The 19,976-nt window shown below is 48.7% G+C and overlaps 1 protein-coding gene across 1 annotated transcript in view; it reads right to left on the minus strand.

The window, feature by feature from the left end:
• Positions 1-17,200: 17,200 nt before the first annotated feature.
• The window catches only part of SVEP1 (sushi, von Willebrand factor type A, EGF and pentraxin domain containing 1), a 143,258-nt gene continuing 140,482 nt past the window's right edge, over positions 17,201-19,976 (minus strand). Inside the window, exon 50 of the mRNA XM_054178135.1 lies at positions 17,201-17,878. Coding sequence (XP_054034110.1) covers positions 17,848-17,878 — 31 coding nt within the window. The 3' untranslated portion in view covers positions 17,201-17,847. The remainder of the gene's footprint in view (positions 17,879-19,976) is intronic.

Here is a 19,976-nt window from a genome sequence, read left to right on the forward strand (position 1 = left end):
ATTAGGAGAAGCATGGGGAATCCATCCTGGCCCTCTTTCCCTCCCCCGTTGCCCTTGCACAATAAGTATGAGGCCCTGCAGGTTGAGGACAATGTGGATGAGATGACAGAAGAGGAACCATCTGAGGGGATGCCTAAAGCAAATCAGTCCCCACCAACCATCAGGACCAGTACCATAAAGAAAGAGGGGGGTAGCTGTTGGTGGTGACTCTCTCCTGTGGGGAACAGAGGGTCCTATATGTTGTCTCAACACATCCCACAGGGAAGTCTGCTGCCTACCTGGGGTCTGGATAAGGGACATCACCAGGAGACTACCAAAGCTAATCCAGCCCACTGACTATTACCCGTTGCTGGTAATACAAGCTGGAAGTGATGAGACTGATAAGAAGGGCACCAGGACAATCAAAAAGGAATTCAAGGCCCTCAGATGATTGGTGGGGCAGGAGCTCAAGTGGTGTTCTGCTCAGTTCCCTCAGTGGCAGAGGTGTACGCTGAGAGGAACAGGAGAACCCACACCACCAACAATTGGCTCAAGGGATGGTGCCAGCAGTGGAATTTTGGGTTCTTTGATCATGGGGCAACTTTTACTGCACCTGACCTGCTGGGTCCTGATGGGGTGAATCTATCTAGAAAGGGCAATAGGGCTCTAGCACTAGAGTTGGCAGGGCTCACTGGGAGGCCTTTAAACTAGGTCTGAAGGGGGTGGGTGATGAAACCAGTCTCTCTGGAGAGGAGAGAGAGGGACATAAACTAGAGTTAGCTGAGAAATCAGCAGCCCAGCTGAAGTGCATGTAGACCAACACATGCAGTATGGGTAACAAACATGAGGAACTGGAAGTCTTGGTTCACCAGGAAAACTGTGATGCAGTTGCCATTACAGAAATGTGGTGGGATGGTTCACATAATTGGAGTACTGCACTGGGTGGTTACAAGCTCTTTGGGCAAGACAGGCAAGGGAGAAGAGAAGAAGGGGTGGCCCTGTATATTAGGGAATCTCTTAATGCCACAGAACCTGAGGTAGAGGATGAAAAGACTGAGAACCTGTGGATTAAACTGAGAGGGAGGGCTAACAAAACTGATGTCCTGGTTGGAGTCTGTTATAGACCACCCAAACAGGATGAGGGGGCAGATGAACTGTTCTATAAGCAACTGGAGGCTGTCTCAGGATCATCAGATCTTGTCCTTGTGGGTGACTTTAACCTGCCAGACATCTGCTGGGAACTTAACTCAGCAGACAGGAGGCAGTCCAAAGGTTCCTAGAGTGTATGGAGGACAGCTTCCAGGGGTCAGGCTCTGCTTGACCTGCTGTTCTCCAATAGGGAAGGGCTGGTGGGAGGCGTGAGGGTGGGAGGCTGCCTAGGGTGCAGCAGCCATGAGCTAGTGCAGTTTTCAATATGCAGGGAAACAAGGAGGACCAGTAACAGAACCCTCACTTTGTATTTCTGGAGGGCAGACTTCAACTTATTTAAGCAACTCTTGAATGTATCCAGAGAAGGGCAACGAGGCTGGGGAGAGTCCTTGAGCACAAGCCCTATGAGGAGAGGCTGAGGGAGCTGGGATTGTTTAGCCTGGAGAAGAGGAGGCTCAGAGGAGATCTTATTGCTCTTTACAACTACCTGGTTGTAGCCAGGAGGGGGTTGGTCTCTTCTCCCAGGCAACCAGCATCAGAACAAGAGGACACAGTCTCAAGCTGTGCCAGGGGTTTAGGCTCGAGTTGAGGAGAAAGTTCTTCACAGAGAGAGTTGTTAGCTGTTGGAATGTGCTGCCCAGGGAGGTGGTGGAGTCACTGTCCCTGGGGGTGTTCAAAAAAGGATTGGATGTGGCACCTGAAGCCATGGTTTAGTTAGTCAGGAGGTGTTAGGTGGCATTGCACTTGATCATCTTTGAGGTCTTTCCCAACCTTACTGATTCTGTGATTCTATGATTCTCTCCAATGGGATCCTGTCAGCTGTCCGTGTGTCTGTCCCATGTCTGTGAATAAAAAAGGCTTTAAGAAGTAAAATTTTTAAAATAATAATTATTATTTTGTAAGCTCATGAAGTTCAGTAAGGACAAGTGCAGGGTCCTGCATCTGGGGAGGAATAACAGCAGGCACCAGCACAGGCTGGGGGCTGCTCTGATGGACAACAGCTCCATGGAGAAAGACCTTGGAGTCCTATTGAACAGCAGGTTCTCCACGAGAGAGTAATATGCCCTTGTGGCCAAGAGAGCCAGTGGTATCCTGGGGTGCATCCAGAAACATGTGTCCAGCAGGTCTAGGGAGGTTCTACTCCCCCTCTGCTCTGCCCTGGTGAGACCACACCTGGAGAATTGTGTCCAGTTTGGGGCTCCCCAGTTCAAGAGAGACAGAGACCTGCTGGAGGAAGTCCAATGGAGAGCTATGAGGATGATTAGGGCACTTGAGCATCTCCCCTATGAAGAGACACTGAGAGCCCTGGGGCTGTTTAGTCTGGAGAAGAGAAGACTGAGAGGGATCTGAGGGGTGCGTGTCAAGTAGAGGGAGCCAAGCCCTTTGGTGGTGTGCAATAATAAGACAAGGAACAACAGGTACTACAAGCTTGAACATAGAAGATTTCACCTCAACGTGAGGAGAGACTTCTTTACAGTGAGGGTGAGGGAACACTGGAACAGGCTGCCCTGAGAGGTTGTGAAGTCTCCTGTGGACTCTTTCAAAACTCACCTGGAAGCATTCCTGTGCAGACTGCCCTAGGTGATCCTGCTTTGGCAAGGGGGTTGGACTCAATGATCTTTTAAGGTCCTTTCCAACCTCCAATGTTCTGTGATACTGTGAAAACACTACAGGGTTTGCAGAAAAATGGAGTCGTCATCATCTGACCCTTGCAGCCAAGCTGTAGCAGTGTACACTTCCTTTGCTCCGATGGCAAAAGCAAGATTTCTCCCAGAAGATGCACGGAAAGAAGACTATTGAGAGTAGACTGTTACAGGAAAGCAGCAGCAGCTGAATGTCAGTTTGTTTTCACTAAGGCCAGAGTGAAAAAACTCTCAGAGAAGGATGCTCAAAGGACTGTTTTAGCCCAATCAGCAAAGTTCCTCAGGGTCTCTTTTCAGCCCAGAGGATCCAAACTAGCCCAGGTGTCCTTCTTTTGGCCTCTAGGGTAAGGTGCTGGAGCTGCAGGCAGATCGTATTCTGTCATCAGCCCTTGGGGTGTTTCTTTGCTGGTAGCCACCCCAAAACTGGAAGCGGTGGGCTCATACCTGGGGGCTGATGCAGCCTAAGGTAAATGCAGCTGCTTGCAAGCTCCTTGGGAATGCTCTTTGCAAACAGTGCCTGTGTGCAGGTATCACTTCTGGAGTAGAGGCAGAGGAGCCTCCCAGTGCACACCTCTTCTCTGCACTGGTGTGAGAGCACTCCATTACTTTGCAGCAAGGCAGGCTCTCAAACAATCTCCATGAGCAGGCTTGGGGGTCCTCTGTTAGTGGGGCTGCCAGGCTGGCCTGAGTCAGGAGCTGTGGCAGCAAGCTGCTGGAATCCCCAGCAGATGGCTATGGGGTTGTGTAGCTGTGGGAAATGGCAGCAATGCTTAGAGCATTTTTTCATACCTGTCACTTTCTGTGCTGGGCCAGGCAGGTGGGAGTGAGGGTGGCTGCTACAGGAATGTAACAGGTCTGACCTGGATCTTTCCAGACAAGCCTGAACATCACAAAACAAACTTCTGATGCAGCTGGCTTCCTTTGAGGTTGGGGAGTTTGTTTTGTTCCTCTCTTCTAATAGATGTCTTCTTCAGCAACAGCTATGCAGCTACAGTACTTCCCACCTGGTTGCATCAGTCTCACAGGCTGGCCTGCTGGGCAGTGCTGCTGATGCAGTGACTAACGAGCAGGACCGCGCCAGGGGCGGCCCTACATGCAGAAAGGGAATTGTAAGCCTGAAAGCCCAAACCCATTGCATTCAAGGGTCATTTTTTATTTTACCCACTGCAGATATTTTTTATTTCTCCTTGTATTCAGTGATTTGCTGCTTTTATGGTGCTGGTGATGCCTGATGTGATTGGCCACTGATGTGGCTCTCCCACGTTTTGTTGTGTACTCCTTTGTCTGACTTTGAGGCAGGGTGTACCTAGTAGTGGTGACATGTGGGACATCCCTTCTGCATCCTCACACACTCCACCATACCTCTGAGCCCCAGCAGCCACTGAGTGCAAGCTCTGCTAGACAGTCACAGGCTGGCAGCAATACAGCCTGGGAGAGAAGATGGAAAGTTCCACCTCCAGCCTAGACTGTATCTCTCCATTGCCAGTGCACAGTTGCACAGATTACTCAATGCCTGTGCTTTAGTTCCCTCATCATTGTAGATGACATCAGTACCTGAAAGCCTTGCTATAGGAACAAATTACACATGGTCATGGTCTGAAAACAGACCAAGCTCAAGCCCACCTGCAGAAGATCTGATCTGTAATGCTTGGGACAGCAGCCTGCCATGGCAATGAGTGACACCACTGTAAAGTGTTGGCAGCAGAAGAGTGTCAAACCAATAAAGCTGCAGCAATGCATCAGTGTGGACAGGAACAAAGAATGGCAGCAGTTTCCACCCGATCTACCCACCACATTAAGCCAGAGGCGATAGAGGAGCTGGAGCTCCTGGAACCCCTAGGTAAAACCCTAGGTTGCTCCCCAAACAGCCAGCTCTGTCTCTGAGTGCTGGGATACCAAGGAGTCCCATAGTCCCAGCACAGGACAACAGGGTACCAAGCAGGTTGTACCACTGGTCTTGGAGGCCAGCACTGGATTTTGACATTAGAGCTACATGCTTGTTAGAGAGATGGGCCCAGTGCAGCTCCTCAGCAGGCTGCAGAGGGCCAGCAGCTTTAGAATAGAATAGAATAGAATAGAATAGAATAAACCAGGTTGGAAGAGACCTTCAAGATCATCGCGTCCAACCCATCAACCAATCCAACACCGCCCAAACAACTAACCCACGGCACCAAGCACCCCATCAAGTCTTCTCCTGAAAACCTCCAGTGATGGCGACTCCACCACCTCCCCAGGCAGCCCATTCCAACGGGCAATCACTCTTTCTGTATAGAACTTTTTTCTAACATCCAGCCTGAACCTCCCCTGGCGCAGCCTGAGACTGTGTCCTCTTGTTCTGGTACTGCTTGCCTGGGAGAAGAGACCAACATCCGTCTGTCTACAACCTCCCTTCAGGTAGTTGTAGAGAGTAATAAGGTCACCCCTCAGTCTCCTCTTCTCCAGGCTAAGCAACCCCAGCTCCCTCAGCCTCTCCTCGTAGGGCTTGTGTTCCAAACTGCTCACCAACTTTGTTGCTCTTCTCTGGACTCGTTCCAGCAAGTCAACATCCTTCCTAAACTGAGGGGCCCAGAACTGGACACAGTACTCGAGGTGCGGCCTAACCAGTGCAGTGTACAGGGGCAGAATGACCTCCCTGCTCCTGCTGGCCACACTGTTCCTGATGCAGGCCAGGATGCCATTGGCCCTCTTAGCTGCCTGGGCACACTGCAGGCTCATGTTCAGTCTACCGTCGACCAGCACCCCCAGGTCCCTCTCAGCCTGTTGGCTAGGGGAGGCTCTTGACTTTCCCCACCAGACCCATCAGATTGTCTGCTCGGAATCCCACTTGCACTGTCAGGTATATGCCTGCAGACTGTGTGGCATTCACTCTGACCCTAAAATACATCTCTGGGAGGCTGTTTGGATGTGAGAACTGTGGGGATATGCACACCCTATGATGTCCTGCAAGGCAGATGAGATAATGCTCTGGGTATTGCTTCTCCATACAGCAGCTTCACAGAGCAGCGCTGCCCCTGGAAGAGGTCTCAGCATGGGGCAGAGCAGGGCAAGACTGGAGGGCACTGGCTGCCTTGGGTCTGACTCAGTACTTTGCAACTCTGCAGCCTGCCTCACCTTCCCTGCATGGGCAGGGTATGATTAAACCTCTGACCAACAGGCTTTTGCTGATTTTAAATTGGGAGAAGTCACTTTGACCATGAGTAGCTCATCTGGGTTGTCCCCTGCAGCCCATACTCCATCTATGCCTCTGTGCAGAATGGCACAAGAGCTGGTGATGCTTCCCCATGCATGGCAGACACTATGTGGCTGTGCACGTGTCCATTCATGAACAAGGTCTGGAAACAGCTCATGTGATGGAGAACACCAGCCAGGAATGTTTCTCATAGCAGAGACGTTCTGGATTAATTGACACCCAAGTCTGATGGAAATTTTTGGGGTAATGGACAATGTGGAAAATCCAGTTGTGCTCTTTGTTGTCCTTCAACAGGTACTCTCACCCTGGCTGTTATTTCCTGCTCTAACCCACTGATGCCTCAGATAGATCCTGAGCTGTAGTCTGATTTGAGTTGACTCTACAGAAGGGCCTTTACCCAGCTCTGAACACTGATCACCAGGGGCATCTGCAAGTGCTTTTAGGACCAAAGGGACCCACTGGTGGTGAGAACCAGGCTTGAGAGAGATGGTACATGTCAAATTTGACAGCATCCTTTCAAGTTGGAATGGAACTCTGAGTCTGGCACTAGCATCTGAACAGAGCTTGGGCTGCAGCTCAGAAAAATGAAAACAAAAAAGGAGAGTTTATGGTCTTTGGAAGAAGGGGCAGGGTACTCAGGAAGACTACAAGGACTCTGTGAGTTTGTGCAGGGAGAAGGGCCAAAGCTCAAATGGAAATTAATCTGATTATTGCCACAGAAGACAACAAAAGATGTTTCTATAAATACATAGCAACAAAAAGGGGTAAGAAGAACTTCTGTTGGGTTTTGGGTGGGCAGGGAACAAAGTGACAAAGGACAAGGCAAAGGCTGGGGCATGCAATGCTTCAGTTTTTAATAGTAAGACCAGTTGTCAGCCACCTGAGCTGGAAGACAAGGAATAGAATGAAGTCCCCATAGTCCAAGAGGAAATGTTCAGTTACCTGCTCTGTTGCATAGCCACACACAAGTCTATGGGGCTGGATAGGATCCACTCAAGGGTAATGAGGGTGCTGGTGGAAGGGCCCAACAAGCCTCTTTCCATCATTTAACAGCAGTCCTGCTAACTGGGGAGGTCCCAGTTGACCTGAGGTTAGCAGATGTGATGCCTGTCTACAAGAAGGTCCAGAAAGAGGGAAACTACAGACCTGTCAGTCTGACCTTGGTGCTAGGGAAAGTCATGGAGCAGATCATCTTGAGTGCCAGCATGCAACACATAGAAGTCAACCAGGCAATCAGGCCCAGGCAGCATGGGTTCATGAATGGCAGGTCCTGCTTGACTAACCTGATTGCCTTCTATGACAGGATGGCCTGATTAATGGGCAAAGGAAAGGCTGGTGTCTATCTAGACTTTAGTAAGGCATTTGACACCATTTCTCACAGCACTCTCATGGAGAAGCTCGCTCCTCATGGCTTGGGCAGGTGTACTCTTCACTGGGTAAAATACTGGGTGGATGGCCAGGTCAAGGAACACTGGGGGCAGTTCTCCTGAATATCATAGCATTACACAGAATCACACAGAATCAACCAGGTTGGAAGAAACCTCCAAGATCATCAAGTCCAACCAATCACCCAACCCTAACTAATCAACCAAGCCATGGCACTGGTTGGAAAAGACCTGCGTGCAGTTTTGGGGTCCTCACTGCAAGAAGGGCATTGAGATGCTGGAGCAGGTCCAGAGAAGGGCAATGAGGGGTCTGGAGAACAGGTCTTCTGAGGGTAACAGGGGTTGTTAGTCTGGAGAAGAGGAAGCTGAGTGGAGACCACAATGAGCTCAACAATTCCCTGAAAGGAGGTTGTAGTGAGGTGGACGTTGGTCTCCCTAGGACAAAAGGCATCAAGTTGCACCACGGGAGGTTTATCTTGGATGTAAGAAGGAACTTCTTCACTGAAAGGATTCCTGAACACCGGAACAGGCCCCCCCCCCCCCGGGAGGTAGTTGAATCCTAGTCCCTGAAGGTGTGTGAAAGACCCACAGAGGTGATACTAAGGGACCTGACTTAGCAGAGTTTAGCACCAGACTTAATAGATAATGGTTGGACTAGATGATCTTAAAGGGCTTTTCCAACTTAAACGATTCTGTGATTCACCTTTGCTGCTCAGCTTTTATCTCTTTTGCCTTAGGGCCCAATTACAGATTTCCTTGTAAATGTAGGTGGAGGGACATGGCTCCTTCTTCTAATCCTCAGTGAAATGTTTGATGGCTTCCAAAGTGCCAGTGTCAGAGTTCTGCATCTCCAGGCAGATTGTCTGCATTCTTCACTGCTTTTGCATATTGTCATCAATAGCCTGAAAGATGCAAACAAGCCCAGCAGCTTCTTGAAGGCAGGAATAAAGGGAACTTGTTGGAGTGAGCTCTCTGGAGTGTGCAGTGTGTTTACCATGCTGTATCACATCTGGCTTTACACTAACTAACCGAGGAACTCCAGCATTTTCTCAGAGGGAGCCCAGCCCTCCAATATCTGTGGAAGCCCCCATGCTTTGTGGTGAAATGGGACATCTGCTCTACTTATCTTCAGTCCTGTTTCTTTATACACCCTCAGAGCCACACTCAGCAGCTCCTCTGAGGCGTCCTCAGAGACGGTCTTTGTGCACAACAGCCACTTGTGTCAGGTTCATATAGCCCTGCCAGGGATGAAATCAGGAGCACCCCATACTTGCAGAACACTTAGGTTGCAAAATCACATTCTGAGCAGGATGGAAAAGCTCCCAGCCTGCTCCCAGCAGTTTCCAGCTTTCCCAGCTGTGCCATGCAGTGGCATAACCAGCCTCTGCTCCCCCTCTCCTGGCTGATAAGTCTTCCCTTATTTATCTATTCTTTCAAAGCCCAGTTCCTCCAGTCCTTGAGACTTTCCTCCTCTTCCCATGTGGACACTATCTACCAGAAGCCACGTTCATGCTAGCACATGCAGGAATGACAGCAGCTTTATCTCATTCATGCTGACCAGAAAAAAAATCATAACCTTGCTGGCACCAAAACAGAGGTGAACTAAAGTCACACAGGTTCTTTGGCACTGCAGGACAGTCTTTAATTTGCTCTCCTCTCTCATGCCTAGGAGTTTGCCAGTGTTGCTTTTTCCCAAGCAGGAAACCCACGCCCGGTGTGGGTGGGAATAGCCAGGACACCAGCACACCTTCACAGCTCCTTCCCTCCCTCCCCAGGGGCACTGTGGTTTGGATTTTTTTTGCTCAGGAAGCTCTGAGTTGTCATTTCTAACTTTAATTTCACCTCATTTCCCCTTAATATCCTTCCTTTATGTAATTTATTCCCACAGGTGCTCACAGCACCTCCCTGCTTATTAGCAGCAGAATTAATTAATGAGCTGCTTATCCCTTGCCTCAGATCACTAACCAAGCTGTTTAATAAAATCAAACCAGACATCTGGCCTAGCAATACCTGACTGGGCAGCCACCTCTTTTATCAACATTCTGCGTTCAGCTGAGGGCAAATACCCAGCGCCAAGCACTTAGGAGCCACCTCACCAGTGTCTGCAGGGCAGGCACAGTTGTTGTAACCCTGTAATGACTAAGACTGCAGTCCAGAGAAGTGCTTAAGCTTGTTTACAACTGCATGGGTGCAGCTAAGTACCCTTAATGGTTGTATGGCATGACCATATACTTAAGTGCTTTCTGAACTGCAGCTTTATTGAGGCTTCCGTTCTTGTCATACCACACAGCCTCCCACATCTCTTTCTTCCCAGTGTGGAAAAAAAATCACAGACTGCATCCAGTTGGAAGAGACATCAAAGATCATCCAGTCCAACCTTTGACCCAACGCTGAAGTGTCAACACTAAACCATGTCCCTAAGTGCCAGGTCCACAGGGCGCTTGAACACCTCCAGGGATGGTGACTCCACCCCTGCCCTGGGCAGACCATTCCAGCGTTGGATAACCCTTTGAGTGTAGAAATATTTCCTAATATCCAGCCTGAACCTCCCCTGTTGCAGCTTGTAACCATTTCCTCTAGTCCTGTCGCTTCCCATCAAGAAGAGGCTGACCCCTCCTTGCTCCAATCTCCCTTTAGGTAGTTGCAGAGTGATGAGGTCTCCCCTCAGCCTCCTCTTCTCCAGACTGAACAACCCCAGCTCCCTCAGATGCTCCTCACAGGCCATGTGCTACAGGCCCCTCATGAGCTTTGCTGCCTTTCTGCGAACATGCTCCAGAACCTCAATGTCCTTCCTGTAGTGAGGGGCCCAGAACTGTGAATGCAACACTCAAGGTGTGGCCTCGGCAGTGCTGAGTACTGGGGGATGATCACCTGCTGGCCACAGTGTTTCTAATACAAGCCAGGATGCCACTGGTTTTCTTGGCCACCTGGGCACATCCAGTGGTCAACCAGTATGCCCAGGTGCCTCTCTGAGTTTCAGCTTTCCAACCACACATCCCCAGGTCTGTAGCTTACCATGACCCAGGTCCAGGACCTGGCACTTGGCCTTGTTGAACTTCATACAATTAACCTTGGCCCATCAGTCTAACCTGTTCAGATCCATCTGCAAATCTTCCCTACCCCCTAGTAGATCACCAAGATGGGAGTGTGCCCAGGTTCTCCCTGGGCAGAGCTGCCCATGCCAAACACCATCAGCAATGGCTGTAGACATTTTTGCCCCTACCCCACTCCCTGGGGTGGGAGATGGCCTTTCCTGGACATCCATGCCTAGTGCCAGGCATCAGTGCCTGGCTGCACACTTCTTCTGACAGGCAGTGTCAGAGCCAGGACAATGTCCCACTGGGAGGTTCTGCAGAGGGTGCTGTGAATCTATGCCTTGCTTGAGGAACTGGTGGCCTGACTGGCTCAGCTAAGGATGGCCATGCAGCCTGTCTTCAGTGCTCTCTGTGGCTTGGAGCCTCCCAGTTGACATTACATCCCTACAGAGACAGTAATTCCATTTATAACTAATTCCCTGTGGCACTGAGCAACGTCTGGGACCTGCCAGCTGTGCACACATGAGGCATTTGGGGTCTCTGCAAATCTTTAGACTCCTAGAATTGTTTAGGTTGGAAGAGACCTCAAAGATCATGTAGTTCCACCCCCCCTGCCCCAACCTCCATGGTGACAGGGACACTTTCCACCAGAGCAGTTTGCTCAAGGCCCTGTCCAACCTGACCTTGAACATTTCCAGGGAGCAAGTACCTATCTATCAAGCAGCCAGGAGAGGAGGCCTCATCCACCACACAGCACCCCGTGCTCAGAGCTGCACAGGCACAAACAAACACATCAGTTGTGAGCCACAGCAGCAGAGTGGGCATCAGGGAAAAGAGAGATCCAAGGTTGCTGCTCAGCAGTAGGAGAGGGAAGCAGCATCACAGAATCAGAGAATTGTCAGGGTTGGAAGGGAACTCAAAGACTATCCAGTTCCAACCCCCATGGCAGGGACAGCTCACGCTAGATCAGATTGCTCAGAGCCCCATCCAACCTGGCCTTAAAAACTTCCAGGGATGGGGCCTCCACCAGCTCCCTGGGCAACACGTTTCAGGGGATCTTCTTCCCTCCTACTGCAAGCCAATCTGAACAGGCCTGGCAAAGGCAAGGACCAGATTCCACTTCCAGTAGTTGCAAGTGTAGCCTCCTGTATCTGTAAAATGAGAATCATGGCCTGGAATTGCAAGAGGAAGGGGTGGCAAGGCGAGGCAGCAGCAACTGGAAGAGTGCTTATTTCCACAAGGCTGCTATTGTGTGTGGCAGAGGCTGACAGCCCTGCCTGCTCCAGCAGCTGCACAGCTCAGCCACCCTTCCCATTGAGCTTCCCCCCCCCAGTCAGTGAGGCTGCTGGTATCACACCCAGTGAATCCTGGTCACTTCTGAGATGGCAGCAAAACCCATGCTGCTCCCCTTCCAATAGCAATGGAAGCACCACAGCCAGGATACTGGAAACCAAGCACAGCAAACCACTAAGGAAGCAGGTATGAGAGGAAAGGAGGGGAAGGCATCACTTAGAGCCCTGGATTTGTCGGCAGGACATGGATGAGCAGGGGGTGGTGACTGCACTGATTGTTCTTTGCCACCTGGTTGCATAAGGACAGACTGATTTCTTGAGGCTGCTGCTGCTGGGATAATGCACAGCAAAATCACCAAGGAGAGAAAAGGGCTGGGCAGAGGTGCAGGACCAGCTGTCACCATGCTCCTGGCCTGCTAGATGGTGCAAGGCAGGAACATCACTATACCAACCTCCTTTTAAGGCCTTTGCCATACATGCAGGCTCAGGGTGCAATCAGAACTGGTCTGGCTGATGTACTAACCCCAGAGCTTCTGCAGAGAAAGAAGGGGTTTCATCTGCTCAGCTGCTGTTGCTTGCAAACAACCTCAAGCAGGAAGATTTACATTCAGCACAGAGACTAGACTGGGAAGATTAAAGCTAGTGCTGGTTCATGGGGCTATAGTGAGTTGTGTGGATGACATCTGCAGAAGGGCTACCAGGAATAATGATGCTGCTGCTGCTTAAATCCCATCTGTGGAGATTTAAGGCTCATCTGGCTGGCAAAATGGGAAGACTTTGTCTTTCTTGTGGTGGCACAGGGTGCCAGTGGCAGGGAAAAACTCAGTGCCCTGTCTCCTAGGCATGGTGCTTCTGGCAGCACAAGTGGTTGTGCTGGTCAATCCACATGAGCAACATCTGGCAGGGTAGACAAGCTGGCACCAAAGAACAATGTCAGTCAGCTCACAGCCTCAATTTTTGTAGTGCTTCAGGCTCAGCTAAGAGTGGTAGCAAGCATGCAGACCTCGATATTGGAAGGCACTGGCAACATGCCAGCCTAGAAAACAAGGGTCATGGAAATACAGGTCTGGTCCTGGAGCTCATTGTAAATGGGACTGGTATGTGAAGAAGTGCTCTGCTTTGTGTGCATGAGTGGAAATAAGTTTAGAGATCTATAATGGTTCTGCATATTCATAGAATCATAGTGTTCTTTAGGTTGGGAAAGACCTCCAAGATCATTGAGTGCAACCATCGACCTAACACCACCATGGCCATTAAACCACATCCCAAAGTGCCATGTCCACAGGTTTCTTGAACACCTTCAGGGACAGTGACTCCACCATCTCTTTCTGTAAAGTAATTTTTCCTAATATCCAGTCTAAACTTTCCCTGGCACAATTTCAGGCCATTTCCTCTTTTTCTATCACCTAATACTAGAGAGGAGACTCACTCCACCTCACTACAACCTCCCGTCTTCCCCAGACTAAACAATCCCAGTTTCCTCAGCCATTCCTCATATGAATTTTTCTCTGGAACCTTCACCAGCTTTGTCACTGGACATCCTCCAGTGCCTCCATGTCCTTCTTGTAGTGAGTGCCCAAAACTGAGTACAGAATTTGAGGTGCAGCCTCAGCAATGCTGAATACTGTGGCATACTCATTTCCCTACTCCTGCTGGCCACACTATTGCTGATCCAGACCAGGATAATGCTGGCCTTTTTGGCCACCTGAGCACACTGCTGGTTCATGTTCAGATGGCTGTCAGCCAACACCCCCAAGTCCTTTTCCACCAGGCAACTTTCCAGCCCTGAGACTGCATGGGGTTGTTGTGACCTAAGTGCAGCACCCTGCAGTCAGAGATTCTCCTTAGGCCTCCTTTTGTTGCTAATGTTTTTGTAGAAGCATTTCCTGTTCTCTTTAACAGATGAAGCCAAATTATTTCCCAGTTGGGCTTTGACCCTTCTGATTTTCTCTTTGTGTAGCCTCATGACAACCTTGTCATCCTCCTGAGTGCCCTGACCCTCTTCCAATCACCACAGAGTCTCCTTTTCTCTCTGAGCTGCAACCAAAGCTCTCTGTTCAGCCAGGCTGGCTGCCTTCCTCACCAATTTGTCTTTCACCACGTGGGCGTGCTCTATTCCTGTGCCTTCAGGACTTGCCCCTTGAGCAGTGTCCATCCTTCCTGGACTCCTTGGCCTTTCAGGACTGCCTCCCAAGGGACTCTGTCCACCAGTTTCCAAAACAGGCCAAAATCTACCCACCAGAAGTTCTACTGACTGTCCTCTTTACTTCAACAACTGAGAACTACCATTTTGTGATCAGTGTGCCCAAGACATACTGGCCTGCCTCTGGGCACTGTCTCGCAGTGCTGGAAGTGTGTGGGGAACGTGTGTTCTGCAGAAAAACATCTGTAGTGTGGCAAAAGCAGTAGGGATCCTATCTTCACCGAGGATCAGCCTGCTCTAAGTCAAGTGTGAGACACACACACACACCCCGCTCCTGTGCTGAGGTGCAAAAGAGATCATTGCCCAAACTGTCCTCAAGGTAAAGAGGTTAACTCCTCACAGTAACGGCTACTGGCACACACTCACCCTGTTCAGTTCCCCTCTGAGATCCCAGGTGAACCTCAAACCTTTCCCATTGTAATTCCAAAAGCAGAGAGATAGGAGGTGTCAGCAGACTCACAGAATCACCAATGTTGGAAGAGATCTCAAAGATCATCAAGTCCAACCTGTCACCCAAGACCTCATGACTAAACCATGGCACCAAGTGCCACATCCAATTCCCTCTTGAACGACTCCCTTCAGAGTTTCACCATTTTGATTTTCATGGCAAAGAAGACAGGGCCAGGAGAAGAGCCCCATTCTTACCAAGCTTCCTTTGTAAAGTGGCAGAGCTCTGTATCTCTGCACCATGCACAAGATCCCCATCCATGTGCAAGGGCCCAGCTGCTCCCGCTCAGGATTATTACCAGTATTGCAGGACTGCACATTTGAGATATAAATGTGCATCTTTCTTGTCTGATGCACAGGGCTTCATTAACAAAGCTGTCTGGAAGCTCACACCAACTTTTTGGATGTTGACTAAGCAACATTGACCACCTTTTGCACTGCAAGGTCTCCATTAACATCTGTATCAGACCATTGAAGGGCGTACCAACATCACCTCCAACCCCCCTACATTCCATCTTATGACTGCTTGTGCTCCTTGTTTGGAGGAGTGGCATTTGAGTTACAAACTTTGCTGTGGTACATTTTCTGCCTCATGTGTCTTTGAATAGAGTGTCTCCATAGCTTTGAAAACCCAGTTCTGGTGCAGAGTAAAACAAGCTGTTACCTCCACCTGGTGCAAGTGGTGAGTGAAGGAGGTTTTAACACATCTGTCCATGCCAGTACAATTATTGCCTTACAGGTAACAGTTATTACCTTATTATTACCTTTCAGGTTTTTAAATATGCTCTAGCAGCAGAAAGGATTTGAAAAAATCTGGCGCCAGCTGCATTTTTATCTGAAGGTCAATCCTGGACCTACCCAGCACATCTTCCTAAGATGACTGGCAATCATTTTGTCCCTTCCCTTGAGTGGCATTCCATTTTGCTAACGCTCAGGCTTTGCCAGCTGGTCCTCAAGGCTAGGTTGGTATTTTTGTTGTGAGGCATGAATAAAAAGAGTGCCACATCTATATGGGTACTAAACAGGGTGCAACTTTATTTACAGTGTAAAGTGCATCACAAAGAAGTTGTTTAAAACACACAACAAGCAGTGACATAAATGACAATACAGTACCGGGTAGGGAGGGGAAAGTGTTCCAGCAAGTATCAAAACATCGTCAACAGCACTAATATAACAGCCTCTAGTTTCAGCTACTCTGTCCTACCACCACATCTCTGTTGGCTGGGCTGATCCCAGGACTCCATGTACTATCTGGATCCCACAGCCCTATAAAGCCTTCAACAAGGTCCTGCCAGCTCCAAGCAGGATCCTGCTCTGGAAATCACCAGGGCAGAGTCAGGGCACACACCAGAGAAGCACACTGGAAAAGGGACCAAAACATGGGAGTGTCAAATCAGTATCTGCTTTTCTCACCCATGCACTCTTTCCCTTGGGAAGTCAGTCCTGTGTTGCTCACTGCAGCTTCCATTCATATGCTGTTAAGGCAGCAAGGAGGTCAAGGAACAAAATGCCTACAAACAGTGGTGACTATGGGTTGAAATGCAGACATTACTTACTGAACATTGACTTCAGTCAAAGCTGTAAACATCGATGGCTGTGGAGCTGGGAGACACAAGATTGTTGCTACGTGCTAGCAGAGTCCATTAGAAAAAGAAGGTTGTAGGAGCTGAGACGACAACTCTTCAGTTGCTTGCAGCTCCCACTGGGAAGGAATCTACATTCACATTAAATCTGATCCCCTAATGACTCCTATTTGTTTTCTGTTTTTATTTCAATTGCCTGAAAGCTCTTACTGGCTCACAAAATTTCTTGATTTTTCTTCTTATTTTATTTTTTTTTTCTTTTTTTTTTTTCCTTTTTTCTTTTTTTCTTTTTCTTTTTTCTTTCTTCTCCATTTCTGGTCTTGGGCTAACAGCCATCAGGTATGTGTCAGAATTGACTTGTGCCTTCTTACTGTAACTGTGAGCTCGTTTTGGTGTCGTATCACTTTCCTGTGCCCAAGTTCATGCACTCATAAAAGGAAGGAAAATCTATAAAGGGAGGAGGGGTGGGGCAGGTTGTACACAACCTTAATTCAGAGGGTAAGATGCAGGAATGCTACAGAAGGTAAAATTCATTTCTCCTTCTTTCCCAGTGCTGACTGCAAGCCATCCTTGTCTATTATCACTGGGAAAAATGGAGCTTCTGACCACTGACTGTCAGGTTCTCACTCTAAACATCTTCTTTCATAGATCAGACTTTTTGCCAGCTGACAATAATTACCAAATGTTTGACCTCAAAAAAATGCCTGTGACTTCCACCATGTAATTCCATCACCCTGCCTGACCACAGGAAATCTTAGCATCTCAATTCATTAGAGGATGACTTAATGGTGGCACTCAGGTGTGTGTTATCCTCAGATGCAGTAGGGTCACCACCTTGAGAAAGAGAAACCTGACAGCCTGTGTACTCTCAGTACTTCTCACTCAGCCAAGCATTTCTGCCTGTGTTTGTACCACCAGAGGCCTTTTCTAGCTCTCTGAGGGTTCTGCATCACATAAATAAAACCTTTCTGTAAAGAAAAGTTTGACCTAGGAATGTTAACTGGTGCCTTCTCTCTGGTGCCTTCTCTCTCCATCCTAGGGGCAGCTGGGTTTGGGATCCAAACAGAGGAAAGGGATGGTGCTTTCAGGCAGGTGGCCAGTCCCATCACAAGTGTGAAGTGCCAGGTTTCAGTGCGCTGCCTGCTTTCCACTGCTGGCTCCTGGATTATCCAGGTTTACAGCTACACCTGAAATGCCTCTCAAGCAAAAAGCCTCAAAGGCTTGTGTTGGCTCGACATGGCCCACCTCTCTCTGACTGACATGATGCCCTCTCGAAATCTCTTGTGCATTTTTGACAATGTTATCACAAAATCTCAAGTCACATTCATGCTGATGCCATCCATTAAGCCACTCTACGATGATGTTAATGTCACATAATATACATTACAGAATCCTCTTATGCCCACTAGAAACTGTGGTTATGACAGGGACTTTATCAGATGTACTCCTAATCTAGATCAACATGAATTCAGAAACAGGCCCAATGCACATTTCAGTGACTCAGTTAGCCTTGTATAACCACTCTTCACTGTTGAGTTGCTGGACAGCAGGATGCTTTGGCAGGTGTTAAGCAGAACTGCCACACTGGCAGTGTAGTATGGTTTAATTATCTCACTGCATATAAGAAATGGGAGGGACTTCACTTTACACAACCACTTCTTTGGTGGACAGTAGGCATCTTTACATTTGTATGTGTGTATGGGGTGTGTGTGTGTGTGTGTGTAGCAGCATATATCTGTAAATATATTTTGTAAATGAAAAATACAGAGGATTTCTTTAACAATGGAAAGGTATAGTAAAAATGTATCACAAAATAAAATACAAAACAAGGGAGCTGAGAGGGGGAGGAAAGCCATGGATTTGATTTGCAATGCATTAGATTCCAAGCCCTGGTGCCTAGGCTGAAGAAAGATATCTGAATGTAGAACTGCTGCTCCAATGTTAAAAGGGGTAATATCCAGCCTTCCGTTTCCTGCATCAAAACAAAACCAAAACCAAAATAACAACCAAAGTACAATCACTGCTGTACTGAACATACCAAATAAGATCAACAGAGAGGCACAAGAAGATGGTATTTGAAAGTATACTAAGGGGTTAGAGTACCCCAGCTCAAGACAGCTTGTTGATAGGGGAAGCTGGGGAATAGAGATATCTGGCATTTAATTTAAGCCATGACTCATCGCAGAGTGGTTTGGAGCTCATCTTGCCCTGGATGCTGATAGAAGCTTTTGGCCCTTTCAGCTTCCTCTTATAAATCACACTTAGTCAACCTGCAACAGAAAAGCTTTGCTTGTTTTTGAGTCCTCAGCACAGTTATCATACTCTGAGAAATGCCAGCAGCAGCTGAGGCCAAGGCTTAACAAAGTACAAAACATATCTTAGTGCTTATTTTTGTCCACTTCACTCCCCCAGCTCTGTGTGGGGAACAGCCTCTCAATGAGCTGCTAGACCAAAAGCTGATAGGGCTAATGATCCACATTTTCTCAGACTTCACAGTGCTGCACTGTGTGGTAGACTTGGACAAGAAGAACCCCAACAAACCAAGAAAAGTCCAGTCTGGTAATGGCCTAAAATTTTGCTTGGCCCCAAGGATATGCTCTGTAATTTTCAGCAACTAAATCCACTGGATTTGGGCTTCTCTGCTTCATGTTCTAAACAGAAATCACAGAATCAGGGAATGGTAGAGGTTGGAAGGCACCTCTGGAGATCATCCAGTGCAATCCTCCTGTCAGAGCAGGCTGATCTGAAACAGGTTGCACAGGACTCTGTCTGGGCAGGCTTTGAATGATTCCAGAGATGGAGACTCCACCAGTTCTCTAGGCAGCCTGTTCCAGTGTTCCACCACACACAAAGCAAAGAAGTTCCTCCTCAAGGTTAGACTGTATTTCCTATGTTTCAGTTTGTGCCCATTACCTCTTGTCCTGTCCCTGGGCACCACTGACAAAAGACTGGCCTCATCCTTCTGACACCCACCCTTTAAGTATTTAAACATGGAACCCACAGAGGACAGCAAGGTGACTCCCAGGCAACCAGCACCAGAACAAGGGGACAGAGTCTCAAGCTGTGCCAGGGGAGGTTTAGACTCGAGGTGAGGAAAAAGTTCTTCACTGAGCAAGTCATTCGTCATTGGAATGTGCTGCCCAGGGAGGTGGTGGAGTCACCGTCCCTGGAGGTGTTCAAGGGGAGATTGGATGTGGCACTTGGTGCCATGGTCTAGTTGTGGGGTCTGTTGGGACAGGTTGGACTTGATGATCCTTGGGGTCTCTTCCAACCTTGGTTATACTGTGATACTGTGATATACTGTGACTCGAGACAGCCAGCATGGTCAGGTCCTGCCTGACCAACCTTGTGGCTTTCTACAATGATGAACCTACATCAGTGCACAAGGGGAGACCAACAGATGTCTCCTATCTGGACTTTCATAAAGCCTCTGACACAGTGCCCCACTACACTTGCTTACTAAGCTGGAGAGATATGGATTTGATGGGTGGACTGTTCAGTGAATAAGGAATTGGTTGAATGGTTGCATCCAAAGTGTAGTGGTCAGTGGCTTGATGTCCAGATGGAGATGGGTGACAAATGGTGTCCCTCATGAGTCCATACTGGGACCAGTGTTGTTCAACATCTTCATCAATGATGTAGAGAAATTGAGTGCACCCTCAGCAAGTCTGCAGATGATACCAAGCTGAGTGGTGCAGTTGCTAAGACTGAAGGACAGGATGTCATCCAGAGGGACCTGGGCAGGCTGGAGAGGTGGGCAGAGGAGGTTCAGTAAGGCAAAGGGCAAGGTCCTGCACATAGGTCAGGGCAATCCTTGCTATCAGTACAGGTTGGGGGATGATGAAATGGAGAGCATCCCATTGGGGGTGCTGGTAGATGAGAAGCTAAACATGAGCAGACACAGTGCACTTGCAGCCCAGAATGCAAATTGCATCTTGAGCTGCATCAAAAGAAGTGTGGCCAGGAGATGGAGAGAAGTGGTTCTGCTACTTTGCTCTGCTCTGGTGAGACCTCACCTGGAGTACTGTCTACAGCTCTGAAGCCCTCAATACAGGAAGGACATGGATCTG

This window comes from Dryobates pubescens, chromosome Z (genome assembly GCF_014839835.1).
Source record: "Dryobates pubescens isolate bDryPub1 chromosome Z, bDryPub1.pri, whole genome shotgun sequence".
NCBI classification, from domain to species: domain Eukaryota; kingdom Metazoa; phylum Chordata; class Aves; order Piciformes; family Picidae; genus Dryobates; species Dryobates pubescens.